Below are 24,467 nucleotides of genomic sequence, written 5' to 3'. Positions count from 1 at the left end.
CCGTGAATCAGCGATTCCAGCCCACTGGACTCCAGTATCCACTCTGTCCACTGGGAGCCGCTTTAACTGACTCCTCCCGATCACTCGGTGCCGCTGTAACTGAGTCCTCCGGTCACTGAGTGCCGCTGTAACTGAGTCCTCTGGCCTCGGTGCCGCTGTTCCTGAGTCCTCCCGGTCACTGTGTGTCGCTGTGGAGTCCTCGCGGTCACTGTGTGTCGCCGTAGAGTCCTCCCAGTCACTGGGTGTCACTGTTGCTGAGTCCTCCCGGTCACTGGGTGTCACTGTAACTAAGTCCTCCCAGTCACTGGGTGTCACCGTTGCTGAGTCCTCCCAGTCACTCCGTGTCACTGTTACTGAGTCCTCCCGGTCACTGGGTGTCACTGTAACTGAGTCCTCCCGTCACTTGGTGTCGCTGTAACGGGTACTGATTTCAAATATGGCGGAATACGCTTGTGTGAAGAGCACGAAGCTGGTGCTGAAAGGGATGAAAAGGTTTGAGTTTAACCCACGGAGCAGAATGACCGGGGAGATGGTGGGTCGGGTCCTGAGACTCCGAGTTATGGACAGATATTAGAGAAAGGCTGGTACTGAGAAAGAGAAAGGGCAAGGGAGTGGGACAAGCAGTTTGTTTTTGCAGCGAGCTGCCATGGACATGACAGACTGATTGGCCTCTACTGTAAACACTCTGATTCTATTCAAAGAGAAGGGGTTAATATTTTTGGCAGACAAGAGTTGCTGAATGAATGATAATATAAATTATCTTAATTGCAAAAAGTTTTGTGTGTGTATGTTTATCAGATTTCATAATGTACCTTCTCACCTTCTGAGTCAAACACTAGTTTGGAGTGTATTCATTATTTTTATTCTTTCATAGAAAATGTCAGTGTCAATCCCTAATTGCCCTTCATGATGAACCAACTACTTGAACTGCTGCAGTCAGTGAGTTGTCAGTGCACCCACAGTACTGTTAGGAAGGGAGTTCCAGGATTTTGACCGTGACAATGAAGGAACGGCGATGTAGCTTCAAGTTGATGGCACAGTAGTTAGCACTGCTGACTCACAATGCCAGGGACCCAGGTTCGATTCCGCCTTGGGTGACTGTGTGGAGTTTGTACATTCTCCCTGTGTCTGCGTGGGTCTCCTCCGGGTACTCTGGTTTCTTCCCACAGTCTAAGGATGGTGTTCAGTGGGTTGGCTATGCTAAATTGTCCCTTAGTGTCCAAAGATCTGTAGGTTAGGTGGATGGCCCTGATAAATGTGCGGAGTTACGGGGATAGGGCGGAGGGGAGGGTCTGGGTGGGATGCTGTTTCAGAGATTCGGTGCAGATTCGGTGGGCTGAATGGTCTCCTGAACTGTTGGAATTCTAAGTCAGAACGTAGTGTGGCTTAGGTGGGAACGTGCAGCTGGTGGTGTTCACATGCATCTGCTGCCTTTGTCCTTCTCGGTGGTAGAGGTAATGTGTTTGGAAGGTGCTGTCGAAGGAGCCTTGGGGAGTTGCTGCAATGCATCTTGTAGATGGTACGCACTGCTGCTACTTTGAGTCGGTGGTGGAGGCAGTGAGTGTTGAAGGTGGTGGTTGGAGTGCCATTTAAATGGGCTGCTTTGTCCTGGATGGTGTCGAGCTTCTTGTGTGTTGTTGGAGCTGCATTCATCCAGGCAAGTGGAGAGCATTCCATCACGCTTTTGAATTGTGCCTTGTTGATGGTGGACAAGCTTTGTGAAGTTGAGTAGTGTGTTACTTGTTACAGAAGTCCCAGCCTTTGACCTGCCCTAGTTTAGTTTTTAGTGAGTGATAACTGCCAGGATGTTGACAATTGGGGATTCAGTGACAGTAATGTCAAGGGAGCGGATCAGATTCTCACTAGTTTGTGTGGCATGAATTTACTTGCCAATTATCAGCCCAATCCTGTTTGCTGTTGTAGCTTGATGGGGTAGTCCTACTGCAGAATCTGTTAAGTCTCTTTTCTCCACACAGTAAGTAAGGCCTGCAACAATTTTGAAGTTTACTTCAATGCACACTATAGAAAAATAACCGACCAGTTTTGTAATAAATGTAGGCTGTTTTTATTTGTACCCAGAAAATTATTTGCTGCCACTTCTACATTTGCACAGATAAAACTTGTGTAATCAGGCATCATAGCTCTAACTTCTGTACAAGATTTATGTGCTCAAGTCAATGATTACATTTTTCTTTAGCGAGAAGAAGAAGAAAAAAAAAGGGAAAAGAAAGCTAGAGGAGGATGAACAGGTGCTTGATATCGTTGGTAAGTGAGGCTGGTAACAAAATGTCCCTTTGCTCTATTAGGTATTCATGTACATCACCCAGCCACAAGGTTTGAGCGTGAGAAAACTTCACATTGTGGTCTATGAATGGGCTCTTGGCTAGGAATTCAGTACAGTGTCTCCTTCAACCAGCTCAAATGTCTGCCAATTTTGAAATTGTTCACAAAGAAATTGCATGTTCCAGAAACTTAATTAACAGTTCCCGAAACTGACTTTCCACTTATTTTCTAAAGCATCAATGTATTGCAACTAAATATTTCTAGAATTAATTACTATTGAGAAAGATATGGATGTCAGGGAACTTGGGGAAATAAATAGCGATGTCTTGAGGAGTGTACATATTACAGAGGAGGTGGTGCTGGAAGTCTTAAAGCGCATCAAGGTAGATAAATCCCCGGGACCTGATCAAGTGGGAGGCTAGGGAGGAAATTGCGGGTCCTCTAGCAGAGATATTTGAATCATCGCTAGTCACAGGTGAAGTGCCTGAAGATTGGAGGGTGGCAAACGCTGTGCCTTTGTTTAAGAAGGGCTGCAGGGAAAAGCCTGGAAACTACAGCATCTACAGGTATTTAGAGAGGCAAGGACTGATTAGGGACAGTCAGCGAGGCTTTGTGAGTGGAAAATTATGTCTCACGAATTTGATTGAGTTTTTTGAACGGCTGACCAAGAAGGTAGATGAGAGCAGTGCAGTTGCCATTGTCTACATGGACAGTAGCAAGGTACTGCATAATAGGTTGTTGCAAAAGGTTAAATCTCACGGGATCCAGGATGAGGTAGCCAATTGGATACAAAGTTGGCTTGATGACAGAAGACAGAGAGTGGTTGTAGAGGGTTGTTTTTCAAACTGGAGGCCTTTGACCAGCAGTGTGCCTCAGGGATCGGTGCTGGGTCCACTGTTATTAGTCATTTACAGTAATGATTTGGATGAGAATTTAGGAGGCATGGTTAGTCAGTTTGCAGATGACACCAAGATTGGTGGCATAGTGGACAGTGAAGAAGGTTGTCTAGAATGATCAATTGAGTCAGTGGACTGATGAATGGCAGATGAAGTTTAATTTAGGTAAATGAGAGGTGATGCATTTTGGTAGATTGAACCAGGGCAGGACTTATTCAGTTAATGGTAGGGTGTTGGGGAGAGTTATAGAACAAAAAGATCTAGGGGTACAGATTCGTAGCTGCTTGAAAGTGGAGTCACAGGTGGACAAGTTGGTGAAGAAGGCATTCGGCATGCTTGGTTTTATTGATCAGAACATTGAATATAGGAGTTGGGATGTCTTGTTGAAGTTGTACAAGACATTGGTAAGGCCACACTCAGAATACTGTATACAGTTCTGGTCACCCTATTATAGAAAGGATATTATTAAAGTAGAAAGAATGCAGAAAAGATTTACTAGGATGCTACTGGGACTTGATGGTTTGAGTTATAAGGAGAGGCTGGATAGACTGGGACTTTTTCCCTGGAGTGTAGGAGGCTTAGGGGTGATCTTATAGAGGTCTATAAAATAATGAGGGGCATAGATAAGGTAGATAGTCATCATCTTTTCCCGAAGATAGGGGAGTCTAAAGCTGGAGGTTCAAGGCGAGAGGGGAGAGATACAAAAGGGTCCAGAGGAGCAATATTTTCACTGAGGGTGTTGAGTGTCTGGAACGAACTGCCAGAGGCAGTAGTAGAGGCGGGTACAATTTTGTCTTTTAAAAGATACTTAGACAGTTACTGGGTAAGATGGGTATAAAGGGATATGAGCCAAACGCAGTCAATTTTGACTAGCTTACTGGTAAAAACTGGGTGGCATGGACAAGTTGGGTTGAAGGGCCTGTTTCCATGCTGTAAACCTCTATGACTCTAAGTTGAAATTTAAATTGCTCCTGAAACAGGAAAGGGGGAAGCAAGGGCAGGAGAGAGGTGTAAGGCTGTGGGCGTAGCAGAGAATAATGTGCGGAGGGGATGGGATGCAAGGTCATGGGAGTGGTAGGTAGTCTGTGATTCTGTAAGTGGCACAAAATAAAGCGATATTACGGCTCAAAGAGGTGTGACAAGGGTAAGGTGCAGATGAATATTTTCTCTATTTATTTTTCACTTAAACTAGATGGAGTAACTGGTTAAAAAAATTTAAGCTAATTCAATTAAATAAATGAACTTTAATTAATTAAATATAACAGGGCTAGTTACACTGCTGGAGCAGGTGGTTATCACAACTGTATTACATGGGAGTTTGTGAAGAACATCACGATCCCAGATAACCACATCGACAGTGAGTGTTTGCATCTCGAGGAACTGCAACTCAAGAATTGTTGAGCTGGAGCCTGAAATGCATCACGGTGTGAGTGAGTTATCTGGACACTTTGATCCGTGAGCCAGTCACTCCCTTTAGGTTAAATAATGGTACGAGTCTGGTTAATGGTCGTGGATAAAAGGGTGTGACTGCGTATCAGGCAGGGGAGGTGACCCCAGTTGCAGTGGTGGAAGAGCCTCAGCCTTTGCCGGTATCCAACAAATATGAGGTTCGTGTTGCCCATGTGGACCAGGACAAAGTCTACAGCGTGAATAAGCACTGTGGTACCAGAATCCGTGCAAGTACAGTGGGGAGAGAAAAGGAATGTAGCAATTGGGGACAGTATAGTTGCGGGGTAGATATTGTTCCCTTCAGTCACATTTTCGAGTTCCAAAGACTGTGTTACCTGATCAGTACCAGGGTTAAGGACATCTTGCAGCTTGGGAAGACCTTGTTGGAGGAGGACCCAGTTGTCATGATCCACATTGAAACAAACAGCGTAGTTTTTTTGTGTGACTATGCATATATGGTAATTTAAGGGGGCTAACTTTTGTGTAACCAGCGCAGGAACTTTCAGTTTTCAGCACGGCTGCACAGCTTAATCCGAACATTGATCACTGGGGACTTTAATCTTCATATATACTGGGCAAGCTAAATTTGCAGTAATAGTGTGGACAAGATGTTTGTGGAAAGCATTGAAGAGTATTTTTGAAATACGTATGTAGAGGCATGGTGGCACAGTGGTTAGCACTACTGCCTCACAGTGCCAGGGACCCGGGTTCAATTCTGGGTCACTCTCTGTGTGCAGTTTGCACATTCTCCCCATGTCTGCGTGGAATTTCTCAGGGTGCTCAAGTTTCCTCCCACAGTCCGAAGATGTGCGGGTTAGGGTTGATTGGCTATGCTAAATTTCCCCTTAGTGTCAAGGGGACTAGCAGGGTAAATCCGAGGGTGTCAGGGAGAGGGTGGGATTGTTATCGGTGCAGGCTCGATGGGCCGAATGGCCTCCTGCACTGTAGGGATTCTATGAACCAATTAAGAACTGGGCTTTCTAGATCTAGTATTGTGCAATGAGAGAATGTATAAAGGAGTATGTGGAGAAGAGTGATCATAGTATAGTAGTACTTTCTGTTGACTTTGAGAATCATTTAATTAAGTTCAGAGCTGATGTCTTCAATCTGAACAAAACAAACTGCATAGATATGAGGAATGAATTGGGCTTTGGTAAATTTGGAAGCTAGTTTGAAATATATGATGGTAAATAAGCAGTGGCAAACATTTAAGGAAATAATTTATAATTTACAACAACTATAGATTCCCTTAAGATCACATCCCATAAATAGTTTTATTTAAATAGGAAAGGTGGTCCAACCGGGGCTAACAGAAATCAAAGATAGTATTAGATTAAAGGAAGAGACTTGCAATGTTGTTGAAAGAGTGACAAACCTAAGGATTGAGAGGATTTTAGAATTCAGCAAAGGATGGCCAAGAAATTGATAAAGAACAAATACAACAGCTAAATCCTACAAAGTGGTGATGTGGTATATTTTCTTAATATGGCATCTACAGCATAGTTCCACATATTTTTTCAGTCATTTTACCTGTTGATTGGACTTTGCACATGATCTTGTAGAACACGAGAGGTTTTACAGGCAAGTGATTGTAGGAAGGGAATCCCCCACTGCACTGGCCATTTATAGAATGTTCTTGTCAGGTTATTGTTATTTGTGAATGGGAATGTCATATTGCATTTGCAATTGAACATAGGGGCAGGAATAGACAAGACATCCCCTCAAGTCTGTGACATTTCCCTTTTCTGGCAGGTGAAAACATTTATTGAATAATTGGTTATTTATAATAATGTTGTTTTAATCATACTTTGTTGTTGGGCCCCGAGGTGCTATTCATGCTTATTTATCCAGTTGTGTACTTGGTTTTCTGGTGCCTCTTCTCTCACTAATGAATAATTCTAATTTCCCCTGCCTCCCCCATCCCCTTTGTAAACATTTTATTTTTCCTTTTCTGACTGTCGTCATCTCATTCTTTCCATTTTTTAAATCTCCCCTGGTTCTCTGTCTCTCAAACTTTTCCCTTTTATTGAGCTCCCTGGTATTAACTGTAGTTCATTGAGCATTAATACGTTACTGCGTGTCAGGCTTGCAATTCAAATGGGATAAACGTAAATAAAGTATTTCTGATTGCACACAAGGTTTACACTGAACACAATTCAATGTAATTTGAATTTTTAATGCTAAATCTCACGATTTTTGCCATATTTATACTGTAGGTGCTTTTCTAAGATTCAGTACTGAAAAGTGTCAGCTTGATTCACCTCACAGTGCTCTCACCTCTGAACCCACAACTTGGACTCAAACTCCACATGATAGACATGAGAACATTTTCCACGCTGACACTTGAGTGGAGCACTGAGGGGGATCTTAACATTCTTATAGGTATATTAATGCAACATTAAACCAGGACTCTGCTTTTTCAAATAGACGTAGAAGATCCCTATTCAAAGTGGTGTCCCTCAACAAACCCCACTGTTACAGATTAACTGGCATTTACCTCACTGGCTTTTTGTGAGACCTTACTGTGTACAAATTGACTGCTGCATTTGTCTTCAAACAAAAGTGGCAACAAGTCAAATTCATTATTGCCTCTGAATAACTTTTAAGTTACCATGATGTCATGCAAAGCATGAAGCGAATACAAGTTATTTTTTCCATGTGTTGCTGATTTAGCTTTTTAAATGTATATTTTTGTATTTTCGTTTTAGGAGGATGGTGGGCAGTTCGAAATTTTGGGGAAATTACAGGCACTGTGGCAATAGAGATGGGAACAGGGACCTTTATCCATGCACTCGACAATGGTCTATTTACACTTGGAGCACCACATAAAGGTCTGGGCAGATTTGAAATGCCTTAATCTGGATTAATCTTTTTCCTCAAATCTTATTAATATTTTATGATTTCAGAAATTCAATACAATTTGTGATTTCCAGAATTAGCTAAAATAAGTCCTTGTGTGTTCATTTTCTCAATCTCTCATCTTATTGCTGTGATTTCATTTTAAAAACTGTATAAATTAATAATACCAATTGTGATGATGATGGTTCAATTGATATATATAATGCATATAGTTTTTGTGTTTAAGGAGAATGTTTAAAAATTCAGCTTTATGCTACAAGCAGTTGGTATGTCTTGTGGGAATACAACTCAGATGCTGAGAGAGGAGGATAATTACTCATTTTAGCCTTGCAAGTGGTTACATCAGGTAGAGTTGATGGACTTTTTTGTTTATTTATGTTCCCCTGGGATTTCTGAATAGAGTGATTGACAAGGTCATGTGATAATGTGGTTTATATGCAGTCCTGGGTCTGTAGCAGAGAAAGGCTTTTGTAGAAAGCAATTTTGTTTGAAGCTGAAGCCTGGTTGAAGTTAGAAGGATTTTGCAGGCTTCTGGAACTCTATCTCCCTGAAAGCTCCAAAAATGGTTAACAAATGTTAAAGCAAGTATGTATGGGTTTGCTAACATTTATTTTAAGTGGATTTGATTTATGCATGAATGGGGCTTAGTTTGAACTGGAGCAGCCACAGACTAGAGAATAAAGTTGCTTCCTTTCATTTTTAAATATTGTTCAGCTGTTAATGGTTAAGCTACTTCATTTGTTAGAGTTATATTTAAATTATGTTATTAAATAAAATAGTTTTACTATAAAAAATCCCTGTTTTATTAGTGGAATCCGTCCTAGAAGGAAGTATCCTTTCCTTACATTTATGACAAAATAGAAAAATTGTTGGGGTCTCGTCTGGCTTCCTAATGTAACTTGGGGTTCGGGTCCGGGACCCTAACACAATAATACCTATAGTTAGATTGATTTTGTTAAAGGACAAAAACTGCCATTGCAATGATATCTAGGGCTACATTTTCAATTTGCCATGCTACATATAAGGCCAGTATTGTGCAGATCATTGGATTTTATTTCTTCTGTTTTCAGTGGAAATCGAGCTATTACTGCATAACCTATCCACAATGCTGGATTTATACCAAAACAATCGTTAAAAATTTACCCCTTTGCCCTTACATTTTTTGCAATGTACACCAAATGTGGCTATCAAATTTTTAAAAAACTTTACCCAAACATCCATTATTGCAACTTGAATTTGGTTGTCAGAAAGCGCTGAAAGTTTTCCTCTGTCTACAGAAGCACTCACAACCTTTGCTTGGCACTTCTCAATTGTGTTGCAACTGAAATTAGAAAACCAGTATACACCTTGATACCTTAGGTACAAGAAGTTTTGTTTAATTCTGAGTTTCTTGGAAAAAATGTTCAAGCGTTATAGGTTCTATTGATCAGTGCTTTTAAAGTAATTATTCAGTACATATTAGCTTGGCTCAGTTGGAGCACTCCCTCTCAGAAGGTTGTGGGTTCAAGCCAGACTCCAGGAATTGAGCACATAGTTTAGACGCACTTCAATGCAATACTGAGGGAATACTATATAGTTGGAGCTGCTGCCTTTTGGATAAGACATGAAACCAAACCCTGGCTGCCTCTTCTACTGGGCATAAAAGATCATACTAATCGAAAAAGAGCAAGGGAGTTCTCCTGGTGCTGTGGTCAGTATTCATCCCGCAACTATCATCAAAATTGTATTAACTGGTCATTTATGTGATTGTTGATTATGCACAAATTAGCTGCTACATTTGCATACACTTTAAAAATAATGAAATTGATGTGAAATGTTTTGAGGTGTTTATGGGATGTGAACGGCACTGTATGAATACAAGTTTGTTTATTCATACTTTATGGAAGAGAAAACATTTAGCAGTTGTTATAATGTCACAGCTTTCAGCAGTATTTGCTGCAGAGTGAAAATGAATAATTGACTTTTGCATTGTGAGATATGATCTCCTCCTGTACCTTTTTCCTTCCACAGAGGATAGTGAAACCCCTGATCCCCCAGAACAGTTAACAGCCATTAAATTATCTGAAACCAGGTAAGAAATACAAGTTTTTTTTTGTTTGAAGGGAGGAAGAATATGCATCTCATTTACTCATTAATGGAGTAAACCTAGGCAGATATGGAATTGGACAGATAATCAAGAACACCATAAAATCAAACTGCAGTGGAACAAAGACTAATTTATTAATCTATCATAATTAATGGTATTCGTCCAACCAATCCATTTGCTGAAATGATTGGCCATATATACAAAATCACTCACTGATTGTTGAGTGCAGTGAAGTCAGACTGTGATTGACTAAGTGTTTTACAAACAAAATGATACAACTAGAAATTCATTTTTCAAAAAAGAAAAAGGAAATTAACCCAAAATGTAATGTCAAGATCATCAGGATTTGCTAAAGTCTGATTTCAGGATGGTGTCACTATAGTTTAATTTAACTTATTTTCAAAGGAAACAATGCTTCGTAATCTCTGTTTACTCATGTTTACTGTCTGTTACACATTATTTTACAATGTTTATTCAAGATTTCAATGTCCTTCATATAGCAGTAATGTTAAATCACATCCAAAATGAAAGTATTATAACTGACTCCATCTGCTGTCCTGCTCTGTCCTGACTCCTCCCCCCCCACCCCCCCAAACAGCACAGAAGTGTGCATGGATGATCAGCGAGTACAAAATGCTGGTACCATTTCAGAAATTCATCAGCCATGGCCACTGACATTAAAGAAAGTTTGTATACTTAGCCAGTTAGTCAGTAGGTGGCTACTTCTGTCTTAGATTCTACAGATGTGAAAGATGTGTATATACAGCATGGAAGTACACAAATTCACAAACTATTATGTTTCCAGAAATATATGCATATGTGTTTGAATATGTAATAATAAATAAAGTATATATTTTTTACACTTGCTTTGCATACAATTTTACAGCAGTTTAAGAATGAGTTATAGGGAATTTGTATTACTTTATTAAAATAATTTTTGTTGCCTCCCTCTCCATTAATACTTTAGTACAATTCTTAGACTGTTAAATGCAGGTAGCCATGGTGATGATAGGAAGATTCACGATCCGAGATGATCATTTTGGTCCATCTACCTGGCTCCTTAATGCAGAGGAAGAATGTACAATCCACTACCTGTATCATTCACTCGTTTTATTATGCCAAATGCAACTCATTTTTCCCTTATAATTACTAAAGTCATCAGTCTGCCCTCACTGGGCAGTCCATTCCAAATATTCACCACCCTCTGTCAAGTTGTTCTTTCCTTGCCCCACCCCCTTTCACCACCCAGTCATTCTGTGCATCATGTTAAACATTTATTCTGATCAACCTCTATTGTTCCTTCTCACAAACTCAATTCTGTCGTCTTTTCTTGTAGTTCACATACCTGATGAATCTTTCAGATGAGCTGTACTTGCCTACTTTTTCCAGTCCCTTGATATTCTTCCTGTAACAAGACAGCCAAAACTGTGCGCAATACTCCAGGAAGGATGGAAGCTATCCTATTAAGATTTGCTATAATTCCATGTACTGTAGAATCCAAAATCATATTTACTTCATTGACAACAGCTGCATGCTACGCATCAACAACTTGCATCTCTATAATGCCTTTATTACTGTAAATATGTCCCAAGGCACCTCACAGATGTGTTGTCTGACAAAATTTGAAGACAGATGGTGTCAACAATGTGAGAAAACCACTAGTTATCAGTAATCAATTTTTTTGATCATGTTCCTTTATAAATCCATTATACACTTGCTCTGCAGAGTGTACATATTTTAGATAGAGATAGCATTTTGAATCAAATCTTCTAACAGCCCCATTGTCAATTATTAGATTTTTAATTTCATTTAGCAGGAGGCATGAATTTGTTACTCGGGTGTAAAAGTATTAGATGTTATTGCTATCTACTGCAATGTAATAAAAGTTAATATGGTTTAATTACTTAATAAACCAGTTTGGCAGATGGTAATCAGACAACACTGCAATTTGTAAATTGTCAAAATCCCACTGAGTAACATATGTTTATGTAAAATACACTTTTGCAATAACTTTGTAAATCAAAGTCATAAATCAAATGCATCAGCATTAATATTTCAAAATGTGTTTTCACTATTCTTGGTTATTTCTTATAGAATAGCTCTGAAGTCTGGCTATGGCAAATATATGGGAATAAATTCTGATGGTGCTGTTACTGGACGATCAGATGCAATTGGGTCAAGGGAACAGTGGGAGCCGATTTTTCAGGATGTAAGTTGCTTTTACCTATTCATTATATTTTGTCAGTGCTGCTTCGGAAACCTTTTATCTCCTGCTATCTTCTTTCCCTCATTCCAAATATAAAGCAGCATTCAACAAAGCCAATACTGGTTGGGCGTCAGCTGGAGTATTGTGTTCAATTCTGGGTTCCACATTTTATGAAGAATGTCTAGGTATTGGGGCAAGGAATAGATTTACTCGAATGGTAGCAGGGCTGCGAGACTTCAATTATGTGAAAAAACTGGAGAAGCTGCAGTTGTTCTCCTTAGTGTAGAGAAGATTTAATAGTGGTCTTTAAAATCACGAACAGTTTTGATAGAGTGCATAAAGAGAAATTGTTTTCAGACTGCTTATCTGGCATCCAGTAGTACATGAACAGAAGCTTCCTCCAGCTAAATTCCTCATTCCACCTCTATGATATTACCTGACTCTGCCTTGCTGGCTCATATACTGCTAAAACCCTCATTCTTATCTTAGTCACCTCAAGCCTTGACTTTTCCAATACACTCCTGGCTGCTTTCCCATCTTCCATCCTCCATAAACTTGCATTCATCCAAAGGTCTGCTGCTTATATCCTAAGGCACAGAGTCCTTTTTTTATTCACTATGGGACATGGACGTTGCTGGCTGGGCCAGCATTTATTACCCATCACTGAAGGCATTACTGTAGGAATTGTTATGGCATGGAAGGAGGCCATTTGGTCCATTGTATCTGCACTAGCTCTGAAAACAAGCATCAAGACTTAGTGCCTTTTCCCTAAACCCCTGAACATTGTTCCTATTAAAATACTCATCTAATGCCCTCCTGAATGACTTGATCAGACCTCCCTCCGCCACACTTCCAGGCAGTACATTCCAGACACGAACCATTCGCTGTGTGTAATGACTTTTTCTCACATCACATTTGCTTCTTTTGCAAACCACATTAAATCTGTGCCCTCTCATTCTTGATCCTTTTACAAACAGGAACATTTTCTCTTTATCTACTCTGTTCAGCCCACTCATGATTTTGAACATCTCTATCAAATCTCCTCTTAACCTTCTCCCCTCCTAGGAGAACAGTCCCAGTCTCTCTAATCTATCCTCATAACTGAGGTTTCACTTCCTGGAACCATTCTTGTAAACCTCTTCTGCACTATCTCCAATGCATTCACATCTTTTCTATGGTGTGCACCCAGAACTGTACACTATACTCCAGCTGAGTTCTAACAAGTGTCTTGTATAAGTTCAGCATAACCTCCTTGCTCTTGTACTCTACGCTCCTATTAATAAAGCCCAGAGTACTGTATATGTTTTATTAACTGCTCTCTCCATCTTCAATGATCTCTGCTCATCCACCCAGGTCCATCTGCTCCTGCATCCCCTTAAGGATTTTACCCCTTATTTTATTTTATATTGTTCCTCCATGTTCTTCCTATGAAAATGCATCCCTCAGACTTCTCCATATTGAACTTGCCACCTATCTGCCCACTTCATCAACTTTTCTATGTCCTTTTGAAGTTCCACACTGTTCTCTTCACAGTTTACAATACTTCAAACTGAAAATAATGAAAACATAAATATTCAAAATTTGAACAATTCTGGGAAATAACACCAAACTTACAAAGGCACACATTTTAAGTTCTGCCTATTTTACACAGGCCTGCCATTTTCTTTTGGACCCGGGTCTTGTGCTCTGCTTAATTCCTTAGGCATTCTTTGTGGTGATATTCAACTGGGTAGTGGAATGGCGATTCAGTAGTCTGCCTGTATCATGCTGTTTATGTCACAGACTGCCACCTGCTATTGATTCTAATACTAAATAGAAACAGTAGGATTTGCAACAAATAAGTCATGAGATGCTGCATGAATGACCTGTCAATCAAAACATAATGGTGCTTTCATGAGACGTGACATTTTGATTGGACAAAGAAACAACCTCTTGATTCAAAATAGAATTCAAGACAACATTATTTGAGAATAGTTACTATAGTTTCCTGCAATCTTTGTTCCTAATTTTCCTGAAGTACACTATTTATAATTTTTTTAATGTGTTCTCTCTTTTGTACCTTTCCTTGGTATGAGCTGCTTCCTCCCCTTTTACCCTCCCTATGCTCTGCTTCACAGCCATGATGTTACATGGTAAATGTTATGAGGCTTTAGTAATCCATGGTAGTGATGTTTAGATAGAGTTGTACGTTGTTGCTGCATAGTTGGAAACTGGCGGCTTTTGCAGAAAATGTATAAATGAAACACAGAATAAGGTCATTGAAACACTATGAACATTTATTTGCAACAACAACTTATATCTATATAGCACCTATAATTAATTAATAAAATACCATAATCTGGGTTTATAAACTAGATGTACAAGCTGCAAGATTTCTCTCCAGTGTTATCGAAGATGGTGAGATCATTTGTGATGTATATGAGTGGACTTTGTGCGCTGGGTAAGGTTAAGAGGGACAAGAAGAACTGAGGAAATATTGCAAAGTGAGTTCAAGAAGTTATTCTGTACAGGGTCCAGATGAGATTTCTGCAGTATTTATAAAGCACACATTTCTGTATGAAAGCATTGTATACTCACCGGGTTTTCTTTTTCAGGGAAAGTTGGCATTGATGGCATCAAACAGCTGCTTTATCTCTTGCAATGATGAAGGTGACATTATAGCAAAGCAAAAAACGGCGGGAAAAGAGGAAATGATAAAGGTATTCCTGCGGGTTGCTCTGGTTTAATTGTAACTGGAACCAGAAAATAATCTCTGCCTTTCACTTCCATTTTTAAGTTGATGCAGCTTCACTGTCATATACCCAGCAGCAATTACCTAGTGCCAAATCCTGCATGATTATTCTAAAAGATTTAGTGGTTTGATGATTAAAAATTACTCAATAGACACTAGATGGCCAAGGTTCAGGTGGTTCGTGCCCAGGATCTAAGTAATTGTGGATGAAGCCACCTTTTTATTAGTCTGTCTATATACGGACATTGGAATTGCAAAAGGGAAATGGGCAAGATCTAACTCATTTACCATCCTAGTAGTTGCATGATACAGTGATAATCCAGTCATTGACGCATTCAGTCAGTAACACATCTAAACATGAATGGTAGTGGACAATTAAACAATGAATTGAATCTGGATCACTCTGATCCAGACCTCCTTACAGACCTGATCCAACAGTGGTGAAAAGAGCTGAATTCCAGAGGTGAGAGTGACTGTCCTGGTCATTGTCGCAGCATTTGACTGTTGTGGCATCAAGGAACCCTAGTAAAATGGGAATCAGTGGGAGAGGGTGGAACTTTACTGGCTGGAGTCATACCTAACACAAAGAAAGGAGAGAGGAACGTATCAGTTTGTGCTGTAGATACATTTGTGCATCCTCAGTAGCTGATACAAAGCCATATTGGTGCATCTATGGGAACAGCCATTCCCTGGCCCATTGGTCAAAGCTGCATTGTGCAGGAATAGAGAAGGAAAACTACCCTTAAATAAATTATTTTTATTTGTTGCGCGGAAGTTAAGTAGAATTTTGTTCCTTCGTTTCTAAAACCATTGGATAAAATTTTAACTTGCTCAAAATTCATCCAGTTGCACAGAATTCAAATTGGGTCCATTGTCTTTTGCATTGTTCACTGTTTACCTCTCCTTCTGGGTCCAAATTAATTTAAATAAACATTAAATGCTGGTTTTCCATTGTTTCTGCCTCTACAATGAAAGGCCAAGCATGCCTTTTACTAGGAGACTGATCTGGCAAACTGCAGTCATTCTGCTTTGGAGTTTACACTGAACAGTTTCACAGTTACTTTAATCAGTTAATTAGTGGTTTTCCATAAGTAATTCTTGGATAATGTGGGCACTGAAGTTTTGACATCTTCAGAAAAATTGAGAGATAACCTAAGATGTTCACTTTATGTACTGCATTTAAGACTTTGGAAAAAAGCAACTTTATTCTGAGTGACTAAAAAACACTAAAAGCAGGGAGAAGGGATCCTATTAGAGCTGGGAGGAGCTTTGGACTTTAACTCAAGGCTATATGCCTATGGAGAGTGTGGTCTAATGTATAAATGGGGTGTGGAGCTTTAGGTTGTGTATAGAAGTGTTCTGTTTAATTTGGTCCATCACATGCTGGTCCTTTGCCAGTCAATATGAGCTAGTCAAATGTCCTACTATTTCACCACCATCAAGTATCTTTTTCTTCTAATATTTATGGCTCTAACAAAATAGAGTCGCTTCTAACTATATCTGGTCTGCATATAATGTTAGCTTCTATAACCTTTCTCTGTGGGAGAATTTACAAAGACATCTTCCTACATATGGTAGCCAAAGGATCTCAACACCTTTTGCTACACAAATGATTAGAAACTTGAGAACAAAGCTAAGAACTGAAGAGTTTAGTTGTAAAAAACACAACTTTATTTTTCCTTAATTTCCAAAGAAATCACTTGATTCTGTTGACCAATCTGAGTGACTTGTTGGAAGAGTTCATCTGCAGATGGTCCCTTTAGTATTCTTGATAATCTCCAAATCAGTGAAGTGCCAGCACCTAGACATGCCAGGTCACATTTATTCCTTAGCTTCTCTCAGGAGTTCTAATTTTCAGAACCAATTTCTTTTTTACAGCTACTTCTGCAATTCTGTATTTAATATGCTAATGAGTATGGATTATTTCCTTTTGTATTATCTGCTAGTTTATTTTACCCCCTTTTAATCTCTGTTGCATCTCTTCTGTATTGCTCATGATTCTTTGGTCCTTGGTTTATCATATTTGTTTCAATTTAACTTTAAATTTCCATCTTTATTCACTGAATTCCATTCGTTGATGCACCCGTTTTATGTTCTCGGGATATATTTTGTACCATTTGCACCTGACTCTTGAAGAATCATAGAAATCATAGAAACCCTACAGTGCAGAAGGAGGCCATTCGGCCCATCGAGTCTGCACCGACCACAATCCCACCCAACATATTTTACCTGCTAATCCCACTAACCTACGCATCTCAGGACTCTAAGGGGCAATTTTTAACCTGGCCAATCAACCTAACCCGCACATCTTTGGACTGTGGGAGGAAACCGGAGCACCCGGAGGAAACCCACGCAGACACGAGGAGAATGTGCAAACTCCACACAGACAGTGACCCGAGCCGGGAATCGAACCCTGGACCCTGGAGCTGTGAAGCAGCAGTGCTAACCACTGTGCTACCGTGCCGCCCCATCTCACAATTGATCTGACATCTATTTAGTATTTTTTCTGGCCAGTTAATTTGAACCAGATTCTTCCTATTCTTCCTAAACTTTGCCTTTTAAAAAATTAGCTCCTTTATCTTTGACTTTTCATTACCCTTCTCCAACCTCACATAACTATACCATTATTCTTCAATTGTTTGCATAACTTGACATCAGATATTCACCTCCCATCCTCAGCACTTTCCCAGTGCTGAATCTGAGAATGCTTCTTGTTTGATTAGAAACATATTCATGTAGATAGCAATCTTACTTGCAATCTAAACTTTCAAGTTTATCTTGGGATAGTTAAAATCTTTTGTTTGCCTTATAACTCTACACTGTCTGGAGATCTAATTTCCTGTCTTATCTCCATACCTTGATCTGCATTGCACACTGAGAATTTAACAACTTCCATTCTATTCTTTAACTCTTCTTAATACAAGTCTCAAACATCCTAAGGTCAGAAGTGAAGATGTAGTAAGGATGTTCGTTGATGTTCGCACAATGTTCAGCACCATAGACAACTCAGTACTGAAGCAGTCCACAGTTAAATGCAGCAAGATCTGGACAACATCGAGGCTTGGGCTGACATGTGGCAAGTAACATTCATGCCACACAAGTGGTAGGCAATAACCTTCTCCAACAAGAGAATCTAAGCATTGTCCCTTGACATTCAATGGCATTACCGTCACTCAAACCCCCACTATCAACTTCTGGAGGGTTACAATTGACCAGAAACTTATCTGGACTATCCATATCAAAATTGTGGCTACAAGAACCAGTCAAGGGCTAGGAATCCTGCAGCAAGTAATTCACCTCCTGATTCCCCAAAACCTGTCCACCATCTACAAGGCACAAGTCAGGAGTGTGATGGAATACCCTCCACTTGCCTGGATGAGTGTGGCAACGACACTCAAGAAGCTTAACACCATCCAAAGCAAAGCAACACATTTAATTAGCACCCCTTCCACAAACATTCTCTCCCTCAACAACAGTAGCAACAGTGTGTTCCATCTACAAGATGCACTGCAGGAACTCACCAAGGCTGCTTCAACAGCATCTTCCAAACCGACAACCACTATAATTTAGAAAAACAAGGGCAGGAGAGACACATGAAAACCCCACTATCTGGAAGTTCCCCTCCAAGCCACTCACTATCCTGACTTGGAACTATATTGCTGTTCCTTAACTGTTGCTGGGTCAAATTCTTTGAACTCCCCAGCAATATATAGGTGCAGCAGTTTAAGAAGGCAGCTCATCACCACCTCCTCGAGGGCAATTAGGGATGGGCAATAAATGCTGGCCTAGCTAGTAGCATCCATATCCCATGACTGAAAAGGCTAGAAATGCTCAGCATATATGGTGAAATAAGAGAAACATTTCAAGATGATGACTTTTCATCAGAGTTGGAAGGTAGTAGCAGTAATTTATCTTTTTAAATACTAGGTTTCAACAGAACCAGAAACTTAAGGCATGGCTCCAATTAGCCACTGCTGTTTCTAATGCTTCAGTTATGTTTGGAATGCTTTGTGTATTCACAAACATACCACTCAATCCTGATTTCTTTTTTAAGAATTGTACCTTATTCTTTCTCTTTATGTTCTCGCTTTTAAATTTTTTTAATCTCCTACCCCTTCTATATGAGTGCCCTTGTCACTCACTACTCCTTTCTTCTCTGCCAATACTTTCTCACTATTTATCTTGTTACGATTCTCATGGAGACTGATAGTTTTTTTTAAAGAAATATAAATTTACAGTGACTGACGCAGAGGAATCACGAGGCAAGATTTCATGTTGTAAGACTTTTACTGTAACAAACTAAAATCAATATTGACTAATCCATATTTAGTAAGAAATGAACACACAAAACTACATGAAAAAATCCCTTTAACTGCTAAATTCAATCAAAAGCCCCACACCACATTTATACATTACATCGCATTCTCCAGAGACATGCAGTCTTGAGTTAGTCCAAAGCTCCTCTCGGCTGTTAACAGGATGCCTTCAGCCTGCTTTTTCAAGATGAATCTCCCAGTGTTGTTCAGTCACCTTCACTTACTGTTTGGAGCATAATCGAATAGACTTCCCATTACAACGTTTCCTCTAGCAGTTTCCTCGTACAAGATTTCTGTCCTCACCATCCCATCGCTTGTTTAGTTCTTTTCTTCTGCATGGCATAGCAGCACCTGTTAAGGATCTTCTTCCCCCAAAAGGTTTGGTTTACCTGCTTACAAACAGCAAGAAAAGTTGCCTCCTTGTTTGTGCTCAGCTGTTAAAGTTCATACCTGACTTACAATAGGGCTTGATGTAGGTCCTCTATCCTTATGGCAATCAGATCACTTATGCCTGTCAGAATTCAGTGCAACTTTGCTGCATCCCCAATTCTAGGCATTTATTTTTAAATTCACTCGTGGGACACGCGCGTCGCAAGCTGCCAGCATTTATTGCCCATCCCTAGTTGTCCTTGGAGGGCAGTTGAGAGTCAACCACATTGCGTTAAGAAAAGAGACAGTTTAAAATACAACCTTATAATGTCGAATGGTTATGACAATCTAAGCCTTCTGCTAATATTGCAACAGCTTTATTAATACTGCTCTCACTCATCACCAGATTAGCCAAGTATCCAAACATCAACATTATTACACTTTATCATAACTTGTATTTTTGTTTTAAACAGATCCGTTCCTGTGCTGATATTGTAATCAAGGCAAAAGATGAGCTTTTAGATGAAGACAAGGGCAATGTGAAACAATGTGAAATCAACTATGTGTAAGTACCAAACAGTTTTGAGGACAGTTGTAGTAGTTCACAGAATAACATGCACATATTAATACTTTTAAATTACTGAGGGTAGAGAGGACAGATAGTTGCAGCATATTATCATTGAGATTCTTATCCTCCCCAGAAGAAAAAATAAATCCTTCATTTTCCTTGGTGGGAGGTACCTAGTTAAATCAGTTTGGATAGTTTTTATAGTCAATGGTATATAGACCTGATGCTGTTGAGGCTAACTTTCTGAAGGAAAGCAGGGGAACAGCATGGGACTATCTCACAACTGGAATCATGTGCTGATAAGTTTGGAATAGCAGACATTTGATGGCATCGTCACCGCTGAATCCCCCACGATCAATAACCTGGGCGTTTACCATTGACCAGAAACTGAACTGGACTAGTCATATAAATATTGCGGCTACCAGGACAGGTCAAAGGTTAAGAATCCTGGGGCGAGTAACTCACCTCCTCACCGCCCCACAAAAGCCTGTTCACCATCTACAAGGTACAAGTCAAGAGTGTAATGGAATTCTCTCCACTTTCCTGGATAAGTGCAGCTCCAACAACACTCAAGAAGCTCAACACCATCCAGGGTAAAGCAGCCCCCTTCCACAAACATTCAATCCCTTCACCACTGATGAGCAGTGGCAGCCATGTGTACCATCTACAAAATGCACCGCAGGAACTCAGCACCTTCCAAACCCAAAACCAATACCATTAGCAGGTACCTGTGCACACTACCACTTGGAGATTCCCCTCCAAGTCACTCTCACCAATATATTGCCGCTCATTCATCGCTGAAAGTCCCTCCCTAACAGCACTATGGCATACCTACACCTCAGGGATTGCAGCAGTTCAAGAATGAAGCCCAGCACCTCCTTCTGAAGGGCAATAAATGCTGGTTTAGCCAGTGACACCCACATCCGGTAAAAAATGAATTTAAAAAAAAAATCAATATGACCTGATAATGCTTGGAAGAGAATATGCACGTCTTTATTTTTAAAATGTATGGCTGGAATAATATCATTTACGTCACATACTTTAGAAATTCTGATTAACATGGAGCTTCTGAAGTTGACAGGATCTCAGAATTCCATGTCTCCACTGCCCTTTAGATGAAATATTTCCTGATCTTATCTCTGAATGTCTTAGCTTATCTTAGGTTATGCCCCTTGTTCTAAACTCCACCCCAGAGATAATAGTTTCTTTCTATTTCAAATCCTTTAGTCATAACACCTCAATAATTCACACGAGTCTTTTATTCCCAAAGGAATACAAGACTAGTACGTGCAACCTCATAATTTAATTCTTAACCCCAATATCATCCTAGTGAATCTCTATTGCAGTACAGTCTGCAAGACTAGTATATCCTTCCAAAGGTGTGGAGCATATATTAATACAGTCTAACTAAAGCTTTAAGGGATATGGGATTATGGAGGGGAAGTGGAATTGATATTGAAATTCAGCCTTAATCTTACTGAATGGCCGGAGCAGGCTCGAGAGGCCATATGGTTGATTCCTACTCCTCTTACCTACATTCTTATTTACCTGCCTATTAGTTTTTAGTTATCTCTCTATATGGACCCCTAAATTTCTGCTTTTCCACATTTCCTAGCTCTCACTATTTAGAAAATATTTTGATCTATCTTTCCAAAGTGGATGATCTTGCATTTCGCCACAACTCTACCTGTTACAATTCAGCATACTCACTAAATCTGTATCAATGCCACTTTGTATCTTGCTGTTCACATTTGTGCTACTGACAGTGAGATCTAATTTAGCATCATTGATTATTTCCTATAGAAGAAGCGCTTCACACCTAACCTAGTTCCATGCTTTTGTAAATTGTACTGATGCCAGTTCTCCTCTGCCTATCTTGCTGGGATAACCTGATCACTTGGATAAAATATGAAATATTTATTACATTAAAGACCTCTGTATGTTCCCAGAGTCTATGCTTTTTGAAAGTAAATAGTTCCAGTTTTCTAAGTCTGCCCTGGTAACCGTCAATATACAATCCAACATCTAATTGGCTTTATCATGTTTGGTTTCACAGAGAATTAGAATACATTGCAAAAAAAAGTATAAAAACCGTAACAATTCAGAGTTGTCAGACTTGAAAACATGGGTGATAAATAGACTTGAATGAACCATGATATTGTGCTAAAGACTTATTTGGTTCCCATGTAATTCTTCTGTTGCAGAAAGAAATTCCAGAGTTTTCAAGACCATAAACTTAGAGTAAATGTAGAGGACAGTAAACTGCTGAAGAAAGCCCGGCAAGAAGGTACTTTCCATGAAGCCTTGCTAGACAGGTATGTGCTTGAGTCTTAAAATTTAGCAACTAGGGAAAAAGTCTTTTCATTTCATCTCTTTGTATCATAGAATGATAACAGCGCAACTGGAAGCCATTTGGCTCATTGTGTCCATATCCATTCTCTTCAAGAGCAACTCAAATGTTTCCACACCCCAGCTTTTCCCTATAGCCATGCAAATTCTTTTCTCTTCATATAATTAACCAATTCCATTTTGAAAGACACAATTGATTCTGCCTCCGCCACTTTCAGGTAGTGCATTCTAGATCCTAACCACTTGCTGCATCAAAATATTTTTCCTCGTTCAATCCAGTGGCTCAACCACCCCTTTCACTATGACTTTGGCGGCAGCATCAAAGTACATTACGTACTCAGTTACTTTTTAACATTCCCTCTTCATAATGAAATCTCTCTGTTTTGCTCTACAGGCGATCCAAGATGAAAGCTGACCGATACTGTAAATGAAACAAGGGTATTATCTTGCTATTTTCATTGGATGTTGATTTATATTTTTTTTTACCTCCAAGACTTTACACAAAACTGGGAATGCTGTACAACCAGCAGCAATATGTGTAATGTAAACCTGCCATTTTTCAATTTCCACTTTACTTTTGAAGCGTGTCTTACATTTGTAGCCTTAAATGGTTACTCGTATTTTAAGAATGAACTGCATATATGTTATATTCACCTTCATTGTAGTGATTGAGAGTGCTGCATTCCCCTAAATCTTTCCTCTAGAGCGTCATCCAAGGAAGTAAAGAATGTAGGACAAGCTCAAGCAAAGAATCTTTGTCAGTGTAATATAAAATGTATTGTGCTGTGTGCAACATTTATAATGTCTTAATTAGTTCCATTGTTAACGCCCTTGTTTCATATGTGCTGATTCACAATCCAAAATGTTATCCAGTCTTAAATTTGGGATGCAGACAAACCACCAAATGTCAAAAACCTCAATGTATTAAACATGTATAAAATTAAATTACATATAAAATGAACATAAAGCTTATGGTATTTGATTTCTTTTTAGATTTGGGCTTCAGGGAGAAAAATGCAAACCAGCAGGAGTTTTTGCAAGATAAATGAGAGATTAACCAAGCCACAGTTTGATCTATTCCCTTCTTAAAAATAATGTATTCATTTGTTTTATTCTATGTAGACTAGCACACAAAATTGATTTCTATTGATGATGCAAATTGTGTAATCACCTATTTAGCAAATTCAATAAACGAACCATCTAATGAATCCTATCCATTTCAATTTTGCTCATCTAAAATAATGTTGTAAAGGGTTAAATTTTGAGTTCAGATCTTCAGAATGAGAATTGATGGGCATGGAATGAAACTGAAGAGGGAAGTAGAAAAGCTAGATCAATAGAACAATTTAGCGCAATTGGTGAATGCTTTGAATAAACTGCCCAGGGTGATGGCACGGTAGCACAGTGGTTAGCACTACTGCTTCACAGCTCCAGGGTCCCGGGTTCGATTCCCGGCTCGGGTCACTGTGTGGAGTTTGCACATTCTCCTCGTGTCTGCGTGGGTTTCCTCCGGGTGCTCCGGTTTCCTCCCACAGTCCAAAGATGTGCGGGTTAGGTTGATTGGCCAGGTTAAAAAAAAATTGCCCCCTAGAATCCTGAGATGCATAGGTTAGAGGGTTTAGTGGGTAAATATGTGGGGGTAGGGCCTGGGTGGGATTGTGGTCGGTGCAGACTCGATGGGCCAAATGGCCTCCTTCTGCACTGTAGGGTTTCTATGATCTAGGCTAATTATAACAGTAATTTCAAGGGGAAGTTCTGGGCATTTAATGAAATCAGTTGAGGGGTATAAGCAGTGAACTTTGGAGTCTGCGTGAATTTTTTTCCTGGCTTATATATTCCTGCATTTCTGATTACAGAGAATATAGTGCTCAGAAACAGGTCTTTTGGCTTAACCAGACCATCCCACAATGTATGCTTCACTTGAGCCCCTCGCACTCCTTCAGCTAACTCTATCAACATAACCCTCTTTTTCCCTTCTCGCTCATATGCTTATCTAGCCTCTACTTAGTACATCTACACTATTTTCAATCATTCCATGTGGCAGTGTTCCACATTCCCACAACCCTCTTGGTAAAGAAGTTTTGTCAGAATTTCTAATTTGACTTTTTGGTGACTATCGTAAGCTGATGAACTCTAGTTTTGCTCTTCCCTGCAAATGGAAATGTTCTGCATCTATTCTATCAAAATCTTTCACAATTTTAAACTTCTTTGTCTGGCCTTCTCTTTTCAGGAGACTGTGCCCTTATGTTTTCGGTTCCCCAACCAGCAGAAACAATCTCTCAGCATTTCCTATCAAACCCCTTCAGTATCTTGTATGTTTCAATGAGCTTACCTCTCATCATTCAAAACTCCAGT

General features: G+C 39.7%; 1 protein-coding gene across 1 annotated transcript; it reads left to right on the top strand.

Moving 5' to 3' along the window:
- The first annotated feature begins 408 nt into the window (after nucleotides 1-408).
- frg1 (FSHD region gene 1) lies at nucleotides 409-23,318 on the top strand. Its single transcript, XM_078217915.1, has 9 exons — nucleotides 409-492; nucleotides 2,198-2,265; nucleotides 7,337-7,459; nucleotides 9,498-9,558; nucleotides 11,668-11,782; nucleotides 14,374-14,478; nucleotides 19,669-19,760; nucleotides 21,968-22,078; nucleotides 22,507-23,318. Exons 1-9 carry the CDS (start codon nucleotides 437-439, stop codon nucleotides 22,541-22,543), a joined length of 768 nt encoding a protein of 255 aa, XP_078074041.1. The 5' UTR covers nucleotides 409-436; the 3' UTR covers nucleotides 22,544-23,318.
- The last annotated feature ends 1,149 nt before the right edge of the window (nucleotides 23,319-24,467 follow it).

Source organism: Mustelus asterias, chromosome 1 (assembly GCF_964213995.1).
Source record: "Mustelus asterias chromosome 1, sMusAst1.hap1.1, whole genome shotgun sequence".
NCBI lineage: Eukaryota > Metazoa > Chordata > Chondrichthyes > Carcharhiniformes > Triakidae > Mustelus > Mustelus asterias.
Note: the sequence above shows the minus strand (reverse complement) of the source record. Positions and strands in the feature narration are given on the sequence as shown.

Coding starts and splice junctions, on each gene's coding strand:
- frg1 (XM_078217915.1), top strand. CDS start 437: ATGGCGGAATACGCTTGTGTGAAGAGCACGAAGCTGGTGCTGAAAGGG. Junction 2,266..7,336: donor ACAGGTGCTTGATATCGTTG/GTAAGTGAGGCT, acceptor TTTTCGTTTTAG/GAGGATGGTGGGCAGTTCGA. Junction 11,783..14,373: donor GGGAGCCGATTTTTCAGGAT/GTAAGTTGCTTT, acceptor TTTCTTTTTCAG/GGAAAGTTGGCATTGATGGC.